Below are 24,942 nucleotides of genomic sequence, written 5' to 3'. Positions count from 1 at the left end.
TGTATATGTATGTGTGTATGTATGTATATGTGTATGTATCTGTGTATGTATGTATGTATGTATGCATATGTATGTATGCATGCATGCATGCATGTATGCATGTATATGTGTATATGTGTGTGTATATGTGTGTATGTATGTATGTATGTATGTATGTATGCATATGTATGTATGTATGCATGCATTCATGCATGTATATGTGTGTATGTATGTATATGTGTATATATGCGTGTATGTGTATGCATATGTATGTATGTATGTATGCATGCATGCATTCATGCATGTGTATGCATGTATGTGTGTATGTATATATATGTATTTATGTGTATGTATGTGTGTGTGTGTATTTATGTGTATGTATGTATATATATGTATTTATGTGTATGTATGTGTGTGTGTGTATTTATGTGAATGTATGTATATGTATGTGTGTATGTATGTATATGTGTGTGTATGTATGTATATGTGTATGTATGTATGTATGCATGTATTTATGTATGTATATGTATGTGTGTGTGTATGTATGTATGTGTATATGTGCATGTATGTATGCATATGTATGTATGTATTTGTGTGTATTAGGGATGCACCGGTTGACCGGCCATAAATCGGAACCGGACGGTTTTTTCTTAAAATACGCGATCGGCAATCGGCCGGTTTTTGTTCTTTTTCCGGCCGATTTTACCGGAAGTGCGCTCGCGTGCACAGACTACATTGTAATCGTTCGCTATGTCATTTGTATGGAAGTATTTCGAAATCTGTGCGCAGGGCACAGGCAGCCGATCAGTACTGGAAGTGCAGAGCTACATGTCTGAGGCACAGATAGCAGGAAGCGATCAACAGCTGGTGTACTGGCCTTTTACTGTCTATGGTACTGGCGCACCAATAAGAGCCTTTCCTGCGCACTGAAGCTGCACGAGCCCATACTGTACCGGTCTGCGCCCTGAACATGCGTGGACCGTGAAGAGAAGTTCAGCTCAACTTCTCACGTGTTGGATGCGAAACGAAACGTACTAAACTGTGACATAACTGAAATGTTTTTTTTTTTTTTATTATTAGAACTTGCATACACGTTTGAAAATCCAGAAATAAACGTCAGTTCTTCATTAGGATGATTATTTTTATTTTACCTTAAAATTGCATAGACTTTATTTGATTTAAAAATCACCTGCTGTAGCACACTGACAAAAAGGGTTTCATTCATCCAATTAAAACATTTTAGGGTAATTCACATCTATATTTTTTTAGTTGAGACAATAAGTTATTTATTTTTCATTGGCTCAAGTAAAAAAATCTAGATGTGAATCATTACCCTAATTTTGTTTTGTTTTTTATTGGATGAATGAAACACTTTGCATCTTTGTTTTATTCGCACAAACATTATTTGATTTTAACATTTTGGAAAATATATTTATATAGCATACTTTTATTTAGTCTCACTGGTAAAGACCTTTTTTTTTTTTTTTAAAACCAAATTTAAAAACTAAAATACTGAATGCTGATTAATAAACATGTTATTGAATGTGTGTTGATTGTGTTGTTTGGATTGTAGAACTATGCAGTTATTGCCTTTAATTTCACATGGTCACAGTTAATCTTTTAATTTAAGGCCAGTTCAATGTAGTTTCAACCCAATTCAAAAACAAAAGCTAAATGCTGATGTCTGTACCATCTATGTTTGTATTGAATGTAGGCTACTTACTATGCAGTTACTGCTGTTAATTTCAGATGGTTACAGTTATTGTTTTCAATAGCCAAAAGCAAGTTTGGCCTATTAAATACCAAATATCTTGTTTATGCACACTTTCCTTCTTTCTTGTTTGTTGCTCTAAAGAGAGAAAAAAAAAGAAAAAAAAAAACGGAAATCGGTATCGGAATCGGCCATGAAAAATCATGATCGGTGCATCCCTAGTGTGTAAGTATGTATGTATATTTATATGTGTGTATGTATGTGTGTGTATGTATGCGTGTATGTGTGTATGCATGTGTTTGTGTATATATATATATATATATATATATATATATATACACACACACACACACACACACACACACATATATATATATATACACACACACACAAACACACATATACATATATATATAAATATACACACACACATATACATATACATATATACACACACACACACACATACATATACACACACACACACACACACACACATATATATATACACACACACAAATACACACAACACACACATATACATATATACACACACACACACACATACATATATACACACACACACACACACACACCCACACACACACACATATATATATATACACACACATATATACACACACACAAACACACACACACATATATACACACAACACACTCATATACTGTACACACACACCGTGTATATATATATATATATACACACACACACATATACAGTATTGTTCAAAATAATAGCAGTACAATGTGACTAACCAGAATAATCAAGGTTTTTCGTATATTTTTTTATTGCTACGTGGCAAACAAGTTACCAGTAGGTTCAGTAGATTCTCAGAAAACAAATGAGACCCAGCATTCATGATATGCACGCTCTTAAGGCTGTGCAATTGGGCAATTAGTTGAATTAGTTGAAAGGGGTGTGTTCAAAAAAATAGCAGTGTGGCATTCAATCACTGAGGTCATCAATTTTGTGAAGAAACAGGTGTGAATCAGGTGGCCCCTATTTAAGGATGAAGCCAACACTTGTTGAACATGCATTTGAAAGCTGAGGAAAATGGGTCGTTCAAGACATTGTTCAGAAGAACAGCGTACTTTGATTAAAAAGTTGATTAGAGAGGGGAAAACCTATAAAGAGGTGCAAAAAATGATAGGCTGTTCAGCTAAAATGATCTCCAATGCCTTAAAATGGAGAGCAAAACCAGAGAGACGTGGAAGAAAACGGAAGACAACCATCAAAATGGATAGAAGAATAACCAGAATGGCAAAGGCTCAGCCAATGATCACCTCCAGGATGATCAAAGACAGTCTGGAGTTACCTGTAAGTACTGTGACAGTTAGAAGACGTCTGTGTGAAGCTAATCTATTTTCAAGAATCCCCCGCAAAGTCCCTCTGTTAAAAAAAAGGCATGTGCAGAAGAGGTTACAATTTGCCAAAGAACACATCAACTGGCCTAAAGAGAAATGGAGGAACATTTTGTGGACTGATGAGAGTAAAATTGTTCTTTTTGGGTCCAAGGGCCACAGGCAGTTTGTGAGACGACCCCCAAACTCTGAATTCAAGCCACAGTACACAGTGAAGACAGTGAAGCATGGAGGTGCAAGCATCATGATATGGGCATGTTTCTCCTACTATGGTGTTGGGCCTATTTATCGCATACCAGGGATCATGGATCAGTTTGCATATGTTAAAATACTTGAAGAGGTCATGTTGCCCTATGCTGAAGAGGACATGCCCTTGAAATGGTTGTTTCAACAAGACAATGACCCAAAACACACTAGTAAACGGGCAAAGTCTTGGTTCCAAACCAACAAAATTAATGTTATGGAGTGGCCAGCCCAATCTCCAGACCTTAATCCAATTGAGAACTTGTGGGGTGATATCAAAAATGCTGTTTCTGAAGCAAAACCAAGAAATGTGAATGAATTGTGGAATGTTGTTAAAGAATCATGGAGTGGAATAACAGCTGAGAGGTGCCACAAGTTGGTTGACTCCATGCCACACAGATGTCAAGCAGTTTTAAAAAACTGTGGTCATACAACTAAATATTAGTTTAGTGATTCACAGGATTGCTAAATCCCAGAAAAAAAAATGTTTGTACAAAATAGTTTTGAGTTTGTACAGTCAAAGGTAGACACTGCTATTTTTTTGAACACACCCCTTTCAACTAATTGCCCAATTGCACAGCCTTAAGAGCGTGCATATCATGAATGCTGGGTCTTGTTTGTTTTCTGAGAATCTACTGAACCTACTGGTAACTTGTTTGCCACGTAGCAATAAAAAATATACTAAAAACCTTGATTATTCTGGTTAGTCACATTGTACTGCTATTATTTTGAACAATACTGTAACAGTATGAGGAGCGAAGTTTGTCTTACAGAGCAGTTAAATGGAGCTGAAATGAGCCGAAGGGAAAAAGGAAAAAGAAAGCAAACGAAAGACATGAGATAGAGAGGAAGAAAGCGTGAGGGAGGAAGAACTCACCGGTGCAAAGAGTTGGATTTAAAGTGGATCCGTATGAAGTACAAAAACAGAACAAGAAAAGAGCAGACAAATGTTTACTACCACTGCTGATCACAACACACTGATGAAACTATTTATGATGACAACAACAAAGACGAACAAACGTTTGAAACTACCCAAATTACCAATCGTATATGCATTCAAAACCATCAAAGCACTCCTGATCTGAAACATCAAATCCGAAAACAGACACAATAATGACTGTGTATTTATGTTGAGTCATAAAACAACGTCAAAGACAAACAGAACAAAAGCAAACCAAGTACCTTAAAAAAACAAAAAAGTGAAGACTATGAAGTGGAACCAGGATGGAGACTCACCCGGTTGTATTTGGCATTGGCCACATGTTTGGTCTCCATCTTCCCATACTGAGGAGGTTTGCAGGAGAACTCCACAAACAGCAGGAGCTGCTCAAAGACGGCGGGATACATCACCTGGAGATTCTCAGAACCCACACAAGTTGTCTAGAACAACGACAGACAATCGTATTCAAACATCAAAAAAAAAAAAAATCAGAGTTGTTTAGGTGCACACAACTCACCCAGCTTGGCATACAGGCACAACCACAGGCAGTCAAAGGGTGGCGCAGGGTGGAAGGGTCGGTTCAGAGATTCACCTTTATCTTGGGCCTGTTTCAAGAGAACGGCTTCCTCCCTCTCCAGCTCCTCTGTAATAGCTTCTCCCCTTTGGAAGAAGTAGTCTGAGATGTTCCACTGCAGGAAAAAAGGAAAACTCTTGGTCATCCACTAAGTCAGCTCAAAAGAACATTCAAAACCTTCAAGCAACACTCGGAGTACACCTCACCAGCAAGACGATAGACGTCAGGCTGATGTTCAGCTCTTGGTTCTGGAGCCCAAAGCTGCCAGCTACATCCACCACAATTTGGAGGCACATGCAAGGCATTGTGGGTAGGAAGTCGGTCACCACCAACTGCAGGCACTGGAAGGCTGTTCGTATGAGGGTTTCAATGCAGAACGAAAGGTGTGTTGAGTACAAATGATACACTCACAAGAACAACACTTCAAATGTGATGCTAACTACATAAATCATAAAGACTTACTCGGTCAACCAGCCTCAAAAGAAGGACCATGCGTATTTACCAAGCAGCAAACTAACACTAACTTGCATAACCCAACATGCACCAATAAGGAAATTCTCACTTGTCTAAAATGGTCTTTTTTGCAAGCTCATGCAGGGCGTCTCACCCTTGGTCATTGCGGATCGCTCCAATGACCCCCAGCACCAGAGGTCATCCCGGTCCGAGACGGTCTCCCTGGTTCTGCAGGATCTGTAGGACACACTCCAGCTGTTTCTGTCGGATATCGGTGTGTAGGACGTTGGAGAGCTCCTTCAGAGGGTTCAGAAGCAGCATCTGCAGCCTCCGACGAGGACAGGGGATTGGTTGAAGGTGCTGTCCAATCAATAACCAAACTCTCCAAGAGCACTGATTTCAGATCATCTGACTGGATTTCTACCTGGTTCTGGGACAGCGCTGGCTCGTGTTTGAAGGAGAGCCCGGCTTTGATCAGCGAGGTGATGGCCTCTACTCCCCACTCCCTCATTCTAGCATTAGGATGCTGACAGACCTGACAAGATATAGCCACAACAGGCTTCACGTTCTTATTCCATACATAATACCCTTATTATTATTTATTCTTGACTTTGTGGTGAAATATGACCCAGACACATCTTTGACATCAAACATTGCAAATGGAGCTTGAAGACATATGGATGGACAACATAACGTCATTATCACAAGAAAAAAAGAAAAGCAATATATATTGGTCGTAAGAATAAATTATTATGCAAACGAAACGGACAACACAAAACATAATTAAGACTGAATTAAAAAATATTCATAAATTATACTAGACTTTTTTTTTTTAGATCTCAAGAGGAGACATTCCTTATTGGATTTCGATTGTGTAGAGCACAGATTGGTGTGTTTAAATTGATGTAAAACAAGTCCTTTCACATTATTTGCATTGACATTCCACAACGCATTAAACTTTTGACTCCAATTACTGCTTACTTTCTCAAATTGTGCAACACACAGCTGAAGATATAAAATAACATTCAGGGAATATGTCTCATAGCCGTTCTGTGGTCTGCCGGTCAAAGCAGCACACTACAGTTGTGAAATAAACTTAAGTGTGACAGACCAGATCAGCTTGAAAACGAAAACATCTGATTAACACAACAACAGGAGGCCGATTCGTTCCTGTGAGAACTTGAAAAGAGACAATTTCATAAAGGATAGGATGGTGGATGACAGAGCGATCCAAAAAGAGTAGTCGGAAGGATTTCTGAAGCAAAAAAGGAAGTTCAGCACTTACCTTCTACAACACAGACAAGTTGAAAGAGACGGAGAAGGAAAAAAGACAACATGAGGACATGAATCGTGCTTTAGCATTTATGTAACTACAGATGTTTTCAGAAAAGAGCTTGTTCCATTACAACAGTTATTTACCGTGTTAGTTGTACTGATATTAGTAATATTTGTTTTAGCGATTTTAGTGGCATTTCAAGACCCTGCTTTAAAAAAAAAAGGTTTTGCTTGATATAATTTATTTTTTGATACCATAGAAATGTCATAATTCTTGTCACCAGTGTCAATATCACCAAAAAATAATAATAATAGCCTAAATAAAAAAATACAAAGTTCACTGAATTTCAGTGATTAAAAAAAAAGAAATCAATTACAGGCAATAGGACAAAATAAATAAAAGAAATGCAACATATATTGTCTAAAGTAAATCAAATGTATAAAATCACTGCATATTCTTCACGGTGTAAATTTAATATACATTTCTTCTTATTAAAGTCAAGATGAGCAGTTTAGAGCATATTAGACTGCTGTCACTTTAAGAGCTTCCCGGATCAGTTGTTCGCTTTCACTCAAGACCAAAACTACTGTGTTTATGAGGATATTTGCAAAGACAGTGTGTGTATTTAACCGTTCAAGGCCCATAAAGCGGCAAATCTCTCTGATAGTGTAATATAATGTAAATAAATAAATTATGTATAAATAATAAACATAAAAATGACCAAGTCCTCTGCTCTCACCTCCAGTAAATGAGCCGTCAGCGGCCTCCACAGAATCTGGATCCGGTCCATATTAACCAGTCTGGTCTCTAACAGCTTGGCCACTGCGAACAGAGACGGCTCCTAACCGCAGAGACGAGAGCGATAGAAAGATGACACCTCATTCTGTTAGGATGAAACTAATCTGGAATTAGCTTTAGCATCTGAACGCACCTTGGTGTTTCCATAAGCCATCTCCATGGCCTCCATGGATAAAGAGCACAGAGCGTTTATCAGGTGATGCAGAGACACGTCGTCCAGGTATCTACACACACACACACACACATATATACACACACACACACACTGTTATAATTTACCAACCCAATGACACTCATGGATTTAAAACCAAGTAAACTGAATAATGTCTGTTCTTACTGTGAGCTTTCAAAGAGTCTGGACAGGATATTTGATATGACGGGAAGATCGGTCATCACCGCTGTGGTCAAAACCTGTGACAGAAAATAAATAATCACCATTAACTATGCTCCTCTCTAGCAGTCTAATAAACCTAGTATTGTATATTATGAATATTGTTTTGGATAAAAGTGTCTCCTAAATGAATAAAAGCAAACACTTGTGAGGAGTCCTAGTACGGTGCATATCTAGACATCATTGTTTGGCCATAACAGACTTGTTTTAAGTCAATCAAAAACATGTTTTTGGAGCATTAGTGAGCAATATCTTCAGGTAAAAGGTTTTTCCTACTAGACAAAAATGCTGGTGACTTGGAAAACATCTATCATGCCTAAAAATGCTGCTTAAAATGTTTAAAACAGGTGATACGAGTGATTTGTACCATGCTCGAACCCTCCACAGCTTCAGGGCTCCACCAGATGCTTGCACAGAAAAAGAGAGAAAAACAAGGACAACATTTTATGCATACAAGTGAAGTGAAGTGACATTCAGCCAAGTATGGTGACCCATACTCAGAATTTGTGCTCTGCATTTAACCCATCCGAAATGCACACACACAGAGCAGTGAACACACACACACACTGTGAGCACACACCCGGTGCAGTGGGCAGCCATTTATGCTGCGGCGCCCGGGGAGCAGTTGGGGGTTTGATGCCTTGCTCAAGGGCACCTAAGTCATGGTATTGAAGGTGGAGAGAGAACTGTACATGCACTCCCCCCACCCACAATTCCGTCCGGCCCGAGACTAGAACCCACAACCCTTCGATTGGGAGTCCAACCCTCTAACCATTAGGCCACGACTTCCCCTCAATATATCAATGTATTTGAAAACTCAAAGTCTTGTAGTTTGCATTTCACATAAGTTTTCTGGTTTTTCTGATTTATTTGTAAAACTTATAGCATTTTATGTTTATATATCATGTTAAGTTTTTTTTTTATTGTATTTTGTGTTTATATTAGATTAGTTTTTTTTGTAAAACAAATATATTTTCAGTTTATATATTAGATTAGTTTTTTTTTATCTAATATTGTATTTTCTGTTTATATATTATATAATATTAGATTTATTTATTTGCAAAAAAATAGCATTTTCTATTTAGAAATTATATTACAATAGATTTTATTTTGTAAAATTATTGAATTTTCCATTGATTTATCATATTATACCAGATTATATTTAATTAGACTAGATTTATTTGTAAAATCATTATTACATTTCCACAGAATTCACTTTTTCTCACTTGCATTACATTTGTTAAACAGATAACACTTTATAATAAGGTCCATTAGTTTACATTAATTAATGCATTAACTAACACTAAATAACAATGATCAAAACATTTTTAAATGTTAATAAAAGTATTAATTATGAATAAAAAGTAATACAAATTAATCAATACAACCGTTCAATGTTAGTTCATGTTAGTTCTATTTACTGTGAATAAAACATAAAATGAACAAGTATTTTTCATTGTTAGTTAATGTTAACAAATGGAAACTTATTGCAAAGTTTTGCATATATCATATCACATATGATATTACATACTAAAGCACGTTACGACACACTGGTTTGTCAGCTCAGAGTCTCTTTATTACAGAGATGTTCTCCAAACGGAGAGATTCAAAGACTTCTGGAGTGATAACGTCACACCGATGAGACGCCAGCATGAACTCACTGTCACTCAGTGGAGGGCCGACAGGCTCCGCCTCCTCCCTCATGACAGCTTCCTGTTCCTGTGTGTTGAGCGCTCTCTCGATCATGGAGGTGATTCCTCTCACCAGATCCAGCAGGGCACTGAAGGCCACAGTAATGACGTAACCTTCAGGGATGGAGGGCGGCTCCACCTTCTCCAGCATCTCCAGACTGAGAAGAAACACAGCTCAAAATAACGAAATTAGCAACTATTTCAACTAGACATTTTCGAAATGTATTAATTCTTAACATGCTGAAGTGGAGAAACAAACTCGAATGGTTTTCTTACGCAAGGCGCAATACACTTTTTAAATGTTTTCTTTCCACTGGTCTGAAACAAGAACTTTTAAAAAGACAAATGCATGAAAAAAACTATGACATTTTTGGTGCAAGAACCTTCACTAACATAAGTGGCCTGGAGGGAGTTTGGTCTCACCAGGAGGCTGTAGAAGTGTTTGATGAGGACCGAGACGACCCGCAGTAGTCTTATGCAGATGGGGAAGTAGGGTTTCTCCACGGGAGCCGGAGACGACGTGCTGCTGCCCTGACGAAACTTGATGTTGGGAGAGAACAGCTTGATGAGCAGCGGACACACGCACTCCTTCAACAGGAAACTGAACTCCTGATGCTACACACAGAGAGGGCCAAAGGTTAGAAAGCTGGGAACGAGTTGCTTCCTCTGGTTTATTTGCGTTTTCATCGGGATGTGTTGGGATTACCTGCAGGAAAACTTCAGCAGCTCTAGGCCGAACGACCGGGTCATCTCGGTCATTCCCACTAACCAGTAGGGGGCGTCAGCGTTCACCAGCTGACACAGATCCTGCAGAAGGACATTTATATGTACAGAAACTCAAAAAACAAATATTTACTTTCAACTTCATGTGTGTCTATATTCAAAACTGCATTCATTTCGATTCATATATAATTATAATATCTCATTATATTAAAGGGGTCATGAAATGAGAAATCGAAATATACTAATTGAATTATAAGAGGTCATTGTACTATTAAAGCATCCTGTAAGTTGCATAACTAAATTTTTTTTTAGTTACTCTTAAACATCTGATATTGAAGCCAATCTGCCAAAACAGCAGCTTGTGAAATGAGCCACTTTATGACTTTAATAGTGTGGCTAAACCCCGCCTCCACAGAAGATCATCAACACTTGCTTCTACATCACTGTTTAGCCCACGCCCATTAATTCTACAACAGTGTCAGTTTAGCCCCGCCCACCATTTATAGATCGCTGACTGTTTAGCCCCGCCCACCTATTCTACATCACTGCCTGTTTAGCCCCAACCACCAATTCTACATCACTGCCTGTTTAGCCCCGCCCACCAATTCTAGATCACCGCCTGCTTAGCTCCATCCACCGATTCTATATCACCGCCTGTTTAGCTCCGCCCACCGATTCTATATCACCGCCTGTTTAGCTCCACCCATCGATTCTATATCACCGCCTGTTTAGCCCCGCCCACCAATTCTACAACAGTTCCAGTTTAGCTCCGTCCACCGATTCTATATCACCGCCTGTTTAGCCCCGCCCACCGATTCTAGATCACCGCCCATTTAGCTCCGCCCACCGATTCTATATCACCGCCTGTTTAGCTTAATCTTATAAACCATATTACTTAAGAAATAACTTTTTTTAATTATAGTTATTATTACCAAGAAATTTAATAATTTATTTAACATGTTGATTGATTCTTTATTTAAATTATTCTTTATTCTTTTTTTATTCTGAGATTTTCAGCTTGAATGATGAAGATAGTTTGCATGTGTGTCCTGGACTCAGTATCACAGAGTTCACCTGGAAGAGCATGTAGGCGTCTTTAGCGCTGGGTCTCAGGGTGATGACGGAGCGCCAGTTATTGTTCTCCTGGACAGCAGGACACAGAACTTCTCGTCCTCTGCCACCATCCTCTCGAACACCACAGTCATCACCTGTCTGACGGTGGCAGCCGCTGTGTTGTTGGTGATGCTGTCTTTAGTGAAGTGCAAGCGGAAACACAGAACGATGGCCTGAGATGAGAAACACAAGACACAGGGGTTTTGGTTACTAAAATCCTGTAGATTTATGTTCTTAAAAAAACTCAACTCAACTGTTCAGAAGGATCGAATTAACAGGACTCTGCTTAGAATTAAACAGGCTATTTCTACTACTGCGCCAATATGTAAATCAGGATTTCTACAGGTTTTGAATTTCTATATTTTTTCATGAGCTTCACATCATTTCAAATTAATGGACAATGACTCATTTTAAAAGAGAAAACATAAGCAGCAACTTATTATATATACTTTTTCTTTTTTAATTGAGCTGAGCATACTATAAATATTTGTATATGCTATATGATTTTGTAAGATTTTTACACATTTCCATGATTTTTTCCAAACCTGGAAATCAATTTTTTTTTTACATTATCCGTGAACGTGGTAAATGTCGTACAATCCAACACTGAAATCTTAGTAGATCATTATTTGCGTGTTATTAAAAAAAAAAAAAAAAACTGATGAATAGCTAATTTTATATTTTGTTGTACTTTACAAAGAAAAATTTACATACAGTAAAATTCTTACATAAATTGCTTATATTCCACAATAATATGGAAGTAATAAATGCATTTTCAAAAGTAACATTTGTCACGACCGGCTCAAAGCCGTGACAAATGGGAAGGAGGACATAGTCAGGTTGGTATGTTGCAACAAAGATATTTATTAATATAAATAAAGAACATAAAATAAGAAATCAAAAAACCAAAACACGATTCCTTCAAACAAACGAATGCTCCAAGCATCCAACAGAACCGAGTTTAACTAATCATAACCTCAAAATAGCCAAAGCAAAACCAAACAACCGGGAGTTCACACTCCACACCAAACAGAGCTGACACTATATAGGGAAGGAACAGGTGTACACAATTCTGTTGACGAGCCTTCCAACCACACCCACTGACCGGTCTTAGTGGAAGTAACGAGGGACTCGTCACAACATTTAACATTTAATAGAGCCATTTTACTTCAAGAAATAAATCTAGTAAAAATAAAATATAACAGTTTATAGTGAGAGAATGTTTAAATTAGGAAAATAGTCGTGTTATTAACTCAGAAATAAAGTTACAAATTCTAAAACTTTGAGATAAAAATGTAAATAATATTTTCCATTAAAATTATATTTTTATTTTATTAAATATTTTCTTAAACACTGATATTGGCTATAGATATAGATAAGAATTTTTCATATTTTATTAAAAACTTACAAATTCAGAAAAATAAAAATGGAATTCTGAAATAAAAAGCCGCAATTACATTTTTTAATACAGAAAATTCCTACATTACAATTATATTTGTACTAATAATATATATATATATATAAACACTAATATTGGCTATACATATAAGGATTTTAATAATAATAAAAAAATATGAAAAGTATTAATAAAACCTAAAATAAATAAAAATAAATCACAATAAAAATATTTTATTATAAATATTTATAATTAAAACACTGATATTGGCTGACAACCAAAAAATTATGCCACCACAAAAAAAAAAAATACATAATTTCCTCTTGAATTAAGATTTCATGAGATTCTTGAAAAAAATCTTGTTTTTCACCAAACGAGCCCGTGATATCCATCCGTTGAGTGTGTGATGGCTCTGTTTAATCGCGTGCCGTACCTTGGACAGCACTTCGTCGTGTATGATGGTGTTAGTGGTGAGCAGCACCAGAACCGTCTGCAGCAGTTTGAGTTCCTCCAGTCCGTTCTCCATCAGCTGCCACAGCATGTTAATGATGTTCCCAGCCGCCGCCTGCAAACACACTCATCAACTCATCGAAACAACTCTAATGTGGCTCATAACCCTCAAAATAAGGACAGTGCAGTCTCAGCTGGGGCTCTAATAGACACAGAATGCTCTACATTGTTGATTTATGTGCTGATGCTTTAACCGGTTCCTGGTTGAATTGCTTAGGTGTGTGTGTTTGTGTGTGAGTGTGTGTGTGTGTTTTCTGACCTCGGACACGATCTCATGGGACATGAGTCTCTGAATGGCTGCCAGACACAGCTGGGTGATTTTGGGTTCTTTGGTTCCACAGCCCATGAGGAACGGCTGGACCACCTCTGAACTGTTCTCCTTCACCGCTGATGGCAAATCAACACAATAGAGTTCATGGGTCAAACTTCTAACACACACCACTTTAACATCACACACTCTTACCTGCCATATATCTCGGTGTTTCTAGCAGCGATGGTTTTAATCTTGACGATGCCAGACTCTGCGGCCTTAAGACAGATTAAAAAGAAAGAAAAAGACATTTAAATGTGTTACGGCCAATAAATTATAAATGTCCGATGTTACAAAAACTTTATTGAAAAAACATATGCTACAATAAAATAAATGAAACATTAGGAACATTAATAAAACCTTTTTAAAAAAAAGAAATAAACACCTTATTTTGAGAGAAAATTTTAAATAAGAAATAAAAGTTACAATGTGAGAAATAAAAAAAACTTAAGTTCATTATTTAAAACACTGATATCGGCTGATATAACCATTATGGTGCATATATACTGACAACTAAAACTTCATATAAATAGACTACATAAATATATTACAGGGGAGTTCTAATGCTATTTCATGCTTTTAAAAAAATATGATTTCTTTTTATATTCTTGACTCTTTAGCTCTGCTCACGGCACGCCTCCAGGAGCTCGACTTTTATAAATCTGATAAAACTAAAGACTTTTTGGAAATAGAAGGATGCTACACCAATGTGTGTTTTAGTATGCCAATACAGATTATTACAGATCAAGTAGATTGATAAATGATATTTTGAACCGATATGTGCCCGGTGTAAAAATGAACAAAAAAAAAGAAAAAGAACAAAAAGGGCTCTGACAAAAACATTATTTAAATGTATTATTTAATATTATTTCTTTAAAAGTGATTGATATGATAACTATTTTAAAAAAGCTTACTATTGGCACCGATAATCGGTCAACCCCTATGCAATACTACTCTCTAAGTACTCAAGAAAAACATAAGATTGGTAGAAACTTTGTATGCTTTAAAAAAAACTCATAAAAAAGACAAAAAACACAGAGCAAACTTAACATTTTACCTAAATTGTCATTTAAAAAACAAATAAATCTTACATAATAAATATCAAGAACTGTAACTGTATATAAATGGTTATAAAGTAAAATAAATATATATATTACATGAACTACAAGTATCATAAAAATTAAAACAATGACATTGGCTGATAATTGCTATGGTGCTAATAAACTATCAACTTAAAAAGAACTAATAATGGATATAATAAAATAAAAATGACAATACCTAATATTGAAATGAAAATCGAAAACAAAAAAAAATCTAATTCAAAATATTATTAAAAAACTATAAATGTACATCAACGATGCTAATTAATTAATAGTATATCAATGATATTAAAATAAAAACATATTTTGGCTGATTTAACCATTATGGTGCCCATACATCCCCACTAAAAATAAAACAAATATATTAATTTTCCCTTTATGAGTTGCAGAAAATGTCTCAATTACTTTTCTACATTTCATGATTTAAATACAGACGAGTAAACCTTTACATTTACAGAAGCAAAACATGCTGTGAATTCAGTTTCACATTGGCTTCAAACCAAAAGCGTTTCAGAAGTCAAACTCAAACACGCTTTTGGACGTGGACTCTAGCCTCGGACAAACAACCAAAGAAACTAACTGTAAAAACTAGGGATCAACCGATATATCGGGCCGATTTTTGAGGTTTTTACGTGTATTGGCAGTCTTAAATTACAAATCAAGCACTTTATTTCAATGGCTACTTATCAGGTTTATAGTTTTCTTAAATTATTTAAATGTATTGACAGTCAGGACTAGGGGTGTCCATGGTTAACCGGTTAACCGTTAAAAATTGTGTAACCGAGTAAAACATTTTGCTCGGTTAAGTGACGTCAATGGCGTGCATTGAATTTAGTTGTAATACATTTTTGCACCACCAGAGACCGCCAGAGCGCTCCCAGACATTTGTAATGTCCACAAGAAGAAGTCATTTTTCTAATATGAAGCGGGCTAATACGAGTGACGGGGCAAAATCGGGCAAAATGCAAGTATTGCAATACAGTGCTTAGACATACTTCAAGTACAACCTCGTTGTTGTAATCTCAACAGCCAACACCCGGGCATCATTATGCCGGTCAGGACACACTGGATGCGTGGCGAAAGCATCTCAGCTGCGTGGCGTGTCTGTTTTTAATTCGGTTCCCATGTTAACAGGTTAGAGCTTGCCGACTGCCTGCGTGAGACGCGCGGCTCAGGCGCGGCTCGACGCGTGCATGCTAGAAATAGAACCGACGCCTTGTTGGAAGCGTTTCCAGGCAAAGTATAATAGGAAAATATGTTTATATGTCATTTTGTACAAAAATACATATTAATTCATGACATTTTGATATTTGAAAGTCTATAGGTTGACATAAATTCAGATATAAATGTAATTTAAATAAATAAATAAATAATTATCGATTTTCAAATATTGTACGTGTCAAACATAGTCATAGTCATAGCCTTAGCGAGGCGGCCGCGGAGTCTGCTTGTTACCTTTTGCCTTATACATTTTAGGCTTATTCTCAAATTCAGATTGTGTTAATGGGCGGCATTATTAGGCAGTTTTAATAGGACAATTTGACCGGAGAGATACAATTTTATTGGACATTCCTTTTTTTTTTCGGCCAATGTACGGAAATTACTATGGTTATGGTTACTATGGCACACTATGGTTAACCGAGTATTAACCGCTAAGGGCCTCGGTTAACGGTTAATGAAAAACTTGAGAACGTGCAGCCCTAGTCAGGACATTTTGTGATGACCTGATTATAATGCGTCAGCAAGCAATGCATCATCAAGGCTGTGTTGTAGATGTTGATGAAAGCCTTTTACCCTTGCACAGTTAACCATATGCAGTACACCCATCCATATTAAGTTCAATAAATGTTCCTTTTTTAAATTGAGACTTGTAACATTTGGAATCATCGTGTCATTTTTATGATGTAAATTGAGAAAGAAAAAGCAGTATCGCTCAAAAAAAAAAAAAAATCGGCAGCCCATATCGGTCATCGGCTAAGGCTGATGGAAAAAAATCGGTATCGGTACAAAAAAAAAAAAATCCATATCGGTCGATCCCTAGTAAAAACCCTCTGAAATTAAACCAAATAGAGGAGTGTCAGTGCCGAGTGGTGCTGCCCGCTGAGATTCACAGGCCACAATGACTCTATTCTCCCATAACAGCAGGGAAAGCCTTCAGAGAACACACACAAACACTGTTCGGCTGGCTGACTCCAGCTCTCCTCATCACATCTGATCATCTGCCTCTCTAGACTCCTCACGCTCTCCGTAGAGATCCACAGGCTCCAATAAAACACACACACACAGCTGTCTGTCCTCTCCGAAGGGGACGCGTTTGACAGATCTGTGTCCTAAACTGATGAGGTGAAATGTATGATGATGATTTCTCACCTCGTGGTCTGATCTCTCATCTGAACGCTTTAGTTTCAGCTTGTTGTTTTCCAGTTTATCTGCTATCAACTACAGGAATGATTTTATCTAAACATTAAAAAAGGGCTGTTTTCAAGCCCTTTATTTTGTGAACTTAAGATTTTTTATTTCTCACAATGTCACTATTTCTTGTTTTAAAATTTCTCTCAAAATAAGGTGTTTATATTATGTTTATTTCTTAAAAAAAGAAAAAGAAAATTAAACTTAAACATCCCATATTCTATATTATTGTAGTATTTTTTTTCCTGAAGTCCACTATTTTTTTAAAGCTTCTTGCAACAATTTTTTCCTTGCCATGTTTTTTCTATTTTTCAAAAAAGTAAAACTACAAATCAAACTGTAAAAAACTACAACATTTTCGTTACTTGAAATAAAACAAACATTAACGGAAATAAAAATAAATATAAATAACTCATTGCGAAGTAACATTTAAATTTTAGTTTAGTTTAAGTACTAAATTAATTAAAACTAGGGATGAACTATATATCGGCCACCATATCGGTATCGGCTGATAAATGCTCATTTTTCCTGTTATCGTATCGGTCCGATAAGATAATTTGGGCGTTATCTTAAAGCCGATAAATAATGCATTATATACTTCAGAAACTCTTGACCTGACATTATTTTATTTATTTATAAGACTTTTTAATGATGAAATTTGGCAATGGGTGAGTATAACTATTTTTTTTAAATGTACATTGTTCAGACCAGGCTGCTTATGTTGAAGTGTTTGGGATGTGGCTTTTAATGAGGAGACCTTTTTTTGTAATCAGGCTCTCTCAAGAATTTGGATAAAGATTTATCGGCCAAAATATAGGTGCATCCCTAATTAAAACAAAATAAACTTTAATTTAAGGCTGCTGGTTTCCAGTTTATACACGATCAACTGCAAGAATAATTTCAAAATAACAAGCATTTGTTGAAAACTAACCTCAAATATGGCATATTCTATATTTTGTAGCATTTATTTATTTTTTCATGTCATATTAGTTTTTTTTGCCTTGTCATTTTTTTCTTCTCTCTTACCTTTAGAATTAAACTAGCTCCTTAGATCAGGGGTCATTATTGTTAACTAAAACTATAAATATGAAGAAAACTGTAAAGCAAAATATAAAAATAATAATAATTTTAATTTCTTAAAATAAAAAAAACCCAAAACTTATTTTATTTCTGCAAGTTACCAAAGTAATATTTCTAATTTTTTGCTCAAGTACTAAAATTCTAAAACTAAAAAAAAAAAAAACTTTATAAAAACTTTTACAAATAATTACATCTACGATAACAGCACTAAATCACACAATTCACCACTACAAAACTATGAGCCGCAAAGAAATACAAATTAATTTATTTGGTTGGAGTAATTCTTACTTAAACAGCCATAATTAATTAAATGTGTACAAACTAACAAATTAGACAAAGTTTTATGAACGAGGTGCTGGGTATATTTATATGTATATATAATAAATACACACACACACACACACAAACACATATATATAGTATATTATTGTTATATTATATATTTAACAACCCTAATCAAACAAGTTTATTTTTTTTATCTATTTGAGAAGCAAAATCTTGATTAAAGATCTTAAATATTCTTGAATTTTATTTAGAAGTTTTCTACACTTGATTCTTTTACTTGTTTTAATGATTCAACTTCTGAAAACTAAAATTAAGCATTTCCTACTTGTGTTTATTTCCATCTGATAAAGTGAAGAATAAAATGAAGGAAGTTTCTCTTTATCTCTGCATCATTATTCAGCAATGTTCTGATTCTGTTTCCTTTCCAGTGAATGAGCTTTCTCTGGTAAACAAATTAATGCAGAGCACAAAGAAGTAAAAATGCTACATTATAGAGAAAATGTGCTAGAATATGGGAGAAGATTATTATAAAAATGAGACTGTTCAAGAACAATCATTTAATTTTAAATGTAAAAATTTCATACAACAGCATTAATAAAGAAAAAAAGCTGTATATGATGATATAGAAAAATTTATATATAAAAATATATATTTAATTAGTCTAACTAAGAAGTATTAATTAGCTATACATAAAATTATTGTAGTAGAGGAATTCATATTGGCCAATTTGCCTGTAATATTAATTTAAATCTTTACGAAATTATTACATACATATATACACACACACACACACACACACACATACATACATATATATATATATATATATATATATATATATATATATATATATATATATATATATGTTTATATAAATAAACATTCTTGAATCATTCTTGTGTCTTGTCTTGCCTCTCAAACACTTTTAAAATATTGGCTGTAATTTAGTGACTCCATACGCTGATTCCAACTTTAACTTACCTGATAATGAGCTAATTCACCTTAAGGAAGTTAATCAATATACTGTATAATTCAAGAGACTAAGACTTTTAAGGTTCTTCATTTTTTAGAATTGTTTTAAAATTGATATGCATCAATTTTACAAAATTGATATTTCATTTATATTTTTTGTAAATTCATGTTTAAATTTAAAATTGTGACTCAAAGCACACTTAGTAATTAACCCCTGCTGCATTTTGAATCAAAAATCACATTTACATTACATTTATTCATTGAGCAGAAGCTTTTAACCAAAGCGACTTACAGATGAAGACAGTGGAAGCAATAAAAACAACAAAAAGATCAATGATATATAAGTGCTATAACAAGTCTCAGTTAGGCTAACACAGTACACGTAGCATGGGATTTTAAATAATATACTAAATAAAAAGAAAACAGATAGAATTAAAAATAAAATAAAAAGAATAGAGCAAGCTAGTTAGAGGTCTTTACACATTCATTCACACACACACACACACACACACACACACACACATATATAATTACATAATAAATTAAAAGAAAATAGAATACAAAAAGATTAGAAAGGTAGTTTGATTTTTTTAAAGAATAGAATTAGAATAGTGAGGGTTAAAGTTAGAGGGTCAAATAAAGATGGAATTTAAAGAATTGTAAGAATTTTTACATTTAAAAACAAATACTACTACTGAGATACTACTGAGATTAATATATTGATGCTATATACAAAGTAACGTGACTGCAAACTAAACCAAGAGAGTAGAACTGCGGTCCTGAATCTGCAGCCTCGGGTTGTGCAGGAACAAACTATTGAAGAAATCCTCACTCACGTGGGCCCCGTAAAATATGACAGCTTGTTGGAAAATATCATTGTGGACACTGAATTTGATGAATTTACTGTTAATCAGACCCCAGACGACACAAGAAGCTAATGTAGCGAACGCTGCGGTCCCTCTGCCCATGACTCCCCGCTGCAGGAGACGCTGTATTCATCCGAAACGCTGTATAAACAATACTGTTTTAAAACCGTTTTCCTGGTTAGCTGGGCTGCATAGGTAACTTAGCAAGAAATGTATATTTAGCGTTTTGTTTTGTTGTTAAACTGTTTAAAATCAGCGGTGATGTTCAATCAATGCTGGATGGTTTCAACATAGACATCATATAAGTAGACGCCCTATTGGCCGCTGGGCGACGAGATTTGCGGCCGCCATCTTGAACCGGTCGTAGTCCTAGTTTCGTTGCGTAGCAGCAGTTAAGATGCCAGAGCACTGTGCAGCATTTTCCTGTTCTTATCGGCGGAGCATCGCAAGTACGGCTCGGGATTATTTTTCACAAGTAAGATTTAACATTACTATTGTACTATTGGTTGTAGTTTGTCCTTAAATCCAGAGAATTGAGAAGGAGCAAGGATCTTTGATAGTACTGTACTGAAAGCGTAGCTAGCTAACATTAGTTAGACTATGTATCTCAGCTCAAGTGTTTCTCACATAACTTACTATTACTATTCAGTTCAGAAAGAAGTTCGAAAAAACACTTGTTAGATGCACGAAACTTACTTTTAGCGTTAGGTAACGTTAAGTGCTAATACAAACACAATCCAATCTGAGTACATACATTGTTCGACAGAACATAATAACTTTTATTTGTGTTTGCGCACGTGATATCAGCAAGTAATGTATATTAAGGTTGCTTTGTTCATATTTTCTCTGTTCTGTATAGTGTATTTGAGTACTGTGTAAAGCGCTAATAAATATGCATTATTTGTATTCTTATTATAAGGTGCTGAGAGCTGCAGAGAGGGTGATCCGCCAAGCTTCAGCAATACAAGCTCCTCAGGTGTCAACAGTCACAGAAGAGAGAGTGTGTGTGTGTGTGTGTGATGGTGAGGGAGGGAGAAGAGTGTGTGTGTGTGTGTGTGTGTGTGAGAGAGAGAGAGAGAGAGAGAGAGAGAGAACCAGAGTGTATATGTCACAAATTATAATAAATTGTTTCTTCAACTTATTAAATATCTTATTTTACTGCAACTATCTGTTTCTGCTTCTTTATTATATATTTATAGTGTGTGATTTATAAATATTCTACCTCACATATTTATATTTTGGGCGTCTGGTCATTTATATCTTCTATCAGAATAGAATATGTAACTGTAAAGCCTATTATGAATATTAAAATACGCCGAATCGTGTGTCCTATATCATAACTGCATGAATGACCTTTGCAGCAAAAGAATCCGCGTCAAAATCAGTTAGGAATTCAGTGAGATATGATTAATTTAATGCGCTGACAGCTCATTGCACCTGGCAAACAAGTTACACTGAGTGGAGCTGGCGACCGGTCCAAGATGGCGGCTCCACGGCTCGTTCGTGCCAATAGGCAGTAGCGTTCGATGGGGCGTCTACCTATATGATGTCTATGGGTTTCAAGCTAATAGACGGTAGCTAACATTAGCAGATAAGCCCTCACTTTTTTGATATTCAAACAGGCGGCCTTGTCTGAACCAACTCAAACAGTGATTAAAATGCTGAAGCTTAATTTTCATTATAAAGAGGCAGATAACGTTACACACACACGAGACCGAAATTACAAAAATGCAAACTTAATAATGCATAGCTAGCTAGAAGCTAGCGCTAAACCATTATCTATGAGTGAACATGTTAAAGTTGTCCTAATATCAAACAACTTCTTACAATCATTAATATAGAGATGATTTAAAAACCAATGCTGTGAATGTCGCAATACACCAATAAATCAATACTTACTACTCAAAAGAGGGTTCAGCGCAACCATGTCACAGCAAAGAAATTCTCCACTGATGTCGGCTCTTGGTTTCACGAATAATTTGATCGGGGCTTCGGAGTGAGTTCGCAAACATTTGATTCAGATCGGGACTCCGAAGAGTGTTTGGCGAATCATTCAGATCGGGACTCCGAAGTGCGTTTCGCGAATCATTTGATCGGGGCTTCTGAGCGAGTTCGCAAAACATTTGATTCAGATCGGGACTCCGAAGCGTGTTTGGCGAATCATTCAGATCGGGGCTTCGGAGCGAGTTTTAGCAAAACATTTGATTCAGATCGGGACTCCGAAGCGCGTTTCGCGAATCATTTGATCGGGGCTTCGGAGCGAGTTAGCAAAACATTTGATTCAGATCGGCACTCCGAAGCGTGTTTCGCGAATCATTTGATCGGGGCTTCGGAGCGAGTTCAAAACATTTGATTCAGATCGGGACTCCGAAGCGCGTTTCGCGAATCATTTGATCGGGGCTTCGGAGCGAGTTAGCAAAACATTTGATTCAGATCGGCACTCCGAAGCGCGTTTGGCGAATCATTCAGATCGGGGCTTCGGAGCAAGTTCAAAACAATTGATTCAGATCGGGACTCCGAAGCGCGTTTGGCGAATCATTCAGATCGGGACTCCGAAGCGCATTTAACGAATCATTTGAGATCAGGCCTTTCGAGTGGATTTGCAAAACATTTGATTCTATCATGTACTTGTCTTAATCAACTTTTAATAAAGAAAAAGAGGTTTAGAGACAGATATTTGTTAATAATTAATTAACACAAAATAGGATGAGTTTTAATTTTAATTTTGTACGACTTACAAATGAGGATAAAAAAAACACACAACAAAAACAACAAAAAGAGCAAAAAAAAAGTTTATAAGCGAAAATAAATAAGATGCATGCAAAATGAAGGCAGTCATTGTCTGATATGTTAAAACAATAATATAAAATAAAATATTTGACTTAAAAAGTGCAGATGATTCAAGCTGTTCGTGACTGTGAGTGTAACAGCAGCAGCAGAGATTATTAACCGTAAATGAAAACATTTAAAACTCTGATTCCTCGATTTAAAAAAATAAATAGAAATGTAGCAAAACATTACATTCAGATTTTAGCCTCATGGTTGCAGTTTGAGGTTTAGGAATTAGTTTTATTACTAGTTAGGAATAAAAGTTTAACTGTGTGTGCTTATTTTACATATTTATTTTTTTTAATAAAATGTAAAAATTATATATTTTTTGTACGAGTTTCTGTCTTCTGCTGAATGCTAAAAAGATTATGCTTTAAACACCAAACGGTTGATGGTACCCATTCACTTCCATAGTATTTCTTCCTGTAGCATAGAAGTCAATGGGTGCCGTCAACTGTTCGCTCTCATAAAAACATCATCTTTAGTGTTCAGCAGAAAAAAAAAACACTTGTTCAGGCTGAGGAAGAGTAAACGATCGCAGGATTTGATTGTTTGAAAAACAATAGTTTGCACCTTTGGCATAATTTTTTCCCTGTTTTAAGAATTAACCAATAAAAATCTAAAAATTAATATATTGAGTAGATAATTTAATTAATATCTGAGGTCATTATGCATCTCCTGCAAATGCCTTGGTTTTCAAGATGTTTTGTTTTGTTGTTAAACTGTTTAAAATTAGCGGTGATGTTCAATCAATGCTGGATGGTTTCAAGCTAATAGATGGTAACATTAGCAGATAAGCCCCCACTTTTTTGATATTCAAGCAGGCGGCCTTGTCTGAACCAACTCAAACAGTGATAAAAATGCTGAAGCTTAATTTTCATTACAAGAGGCAGATAACGTTACACACACGAGACCAATATTACAAAAATGCAAACTTAATAATGCATAGCTAGCTAGAAGCTAGCGCTAAACCATTATCTATGAGTGAACATGTTAAAGTTATCCTAATATCAAACAACGTCTTACAATCATTAATATACAAGATGATTTAAAACCAATGCTGTGAATGTGGCAATATATCAATAAATCAATAAATCAATACTTACTCAAAAGAGGGTTCATCACAACCATGTCCCAGCAAAGAAATTCTCGACTGATCGGCTCTTGGTTCACGAATCATTTGATCGGGGCTTCAGAGCAAGTTCAAAACATTTGATTCAGATCGGGACTCCGAAGCGCGTTTCGCGAATCATTTGATCCGGGCTTCGGAGCGAGTTCAAAACATTTGATTCAGATCGGGACTCCGAAGCGCGTTTGGCGAATCATTTGAGATCAGGCCTTTCGAGTGGATTTGCAAAACATTTGATTCTATCATGTACTTGTCTAAATCAACTTTTAATAAAAGAGAAAAGAGGTTTAGAGACAGATATTTGTTAATAATTAATTAAAACAAAATAGGATGAGTTTCAATTTGTATTTTATTTTTGTAGCAATGGTCATCTTCCTCTGTGCAGTGTTCAGGGTATTTCAAGACCCCAAATTTAATTCTAATTCTAATACTGCATCATAGAAGTGTTTATTTGAGTTGAATATTTCGATATTCATGTAAGGAAACGAAGCCATAATTTGATAAGTTTACATTTACATTTATTCATTTAGCAGACGCTTTTATCCAAAGCAACTTACAAATGTGGATTAAAAAAAAAAACACACAACAAAAAGAGCAAAAAAAAAGTTTATAAGCGAAAATAAATAAGATGCATGCAAAATGAAGGCAGTCATTGTCTGATATTTAAAAAAAATAATATTAAATAAAATATTTGACTTAAAAAGTCCAGATGATTCAAGCTGTTCGTGACTGTGAGTGTAACAGCAGCAGCAGAGATTATTAACCGTAAATGAAAACATTT

General features: G+C 35.6%; 1 protein-coding gene and 1 pseudogene across 1 annotated transcript in view; both read right to left on the bottom strand.

Annotated features, from left to right (window-relative positions):
* The window catches only part of LOC127946874 (protein MON2 homolog), a 34,911-nt gene extending 30,248 nt beyond the window's left edge, over positions 1 to 4,663 (bottom strand). The window contains exon 1 of the mRNA XM_052543699.1: positions 4,553 to 4,663. Coding sequence (XP_052399659.1) covers positions 4,553 to 4,663 — 111 coding nt within the window. The remainder of the gene's footprint in view (positions 1 to 4,552) is intronic.
* An 81-nt stretch (positions 4,664 to 4,744) lies between these two features.
* On the bottom strand, positions 4,745 to 24,222 carry LOC127946873 (protein MON2 homolog; annotated as a pseudogene).
* Between the last annotated feature and the right edge of the window lie 720 nt (positions 24,223 to 24,942).

The sequence above is a fragment of the Carassius gibelio genome, chromosome A25 (genome assembly GCF_023724105.1).
Source record: "Carassius gibelio isolate Cgi1373 ecotype wild population from Czech Republic chromosome A25, carGib1.2-hapl.c, whole genome shotgun sequence".
Classification (NCBI taxonomy): domain Eukaryota; kingdom Metazoa; phylum Chordata; class Actinopteri; order Cypriniformes; family Cyprinidae; genus Carassius; species Carassius gibelio.
This window is presented reverse-complemented; position numbering and strand designations above follow the sequence as displayed.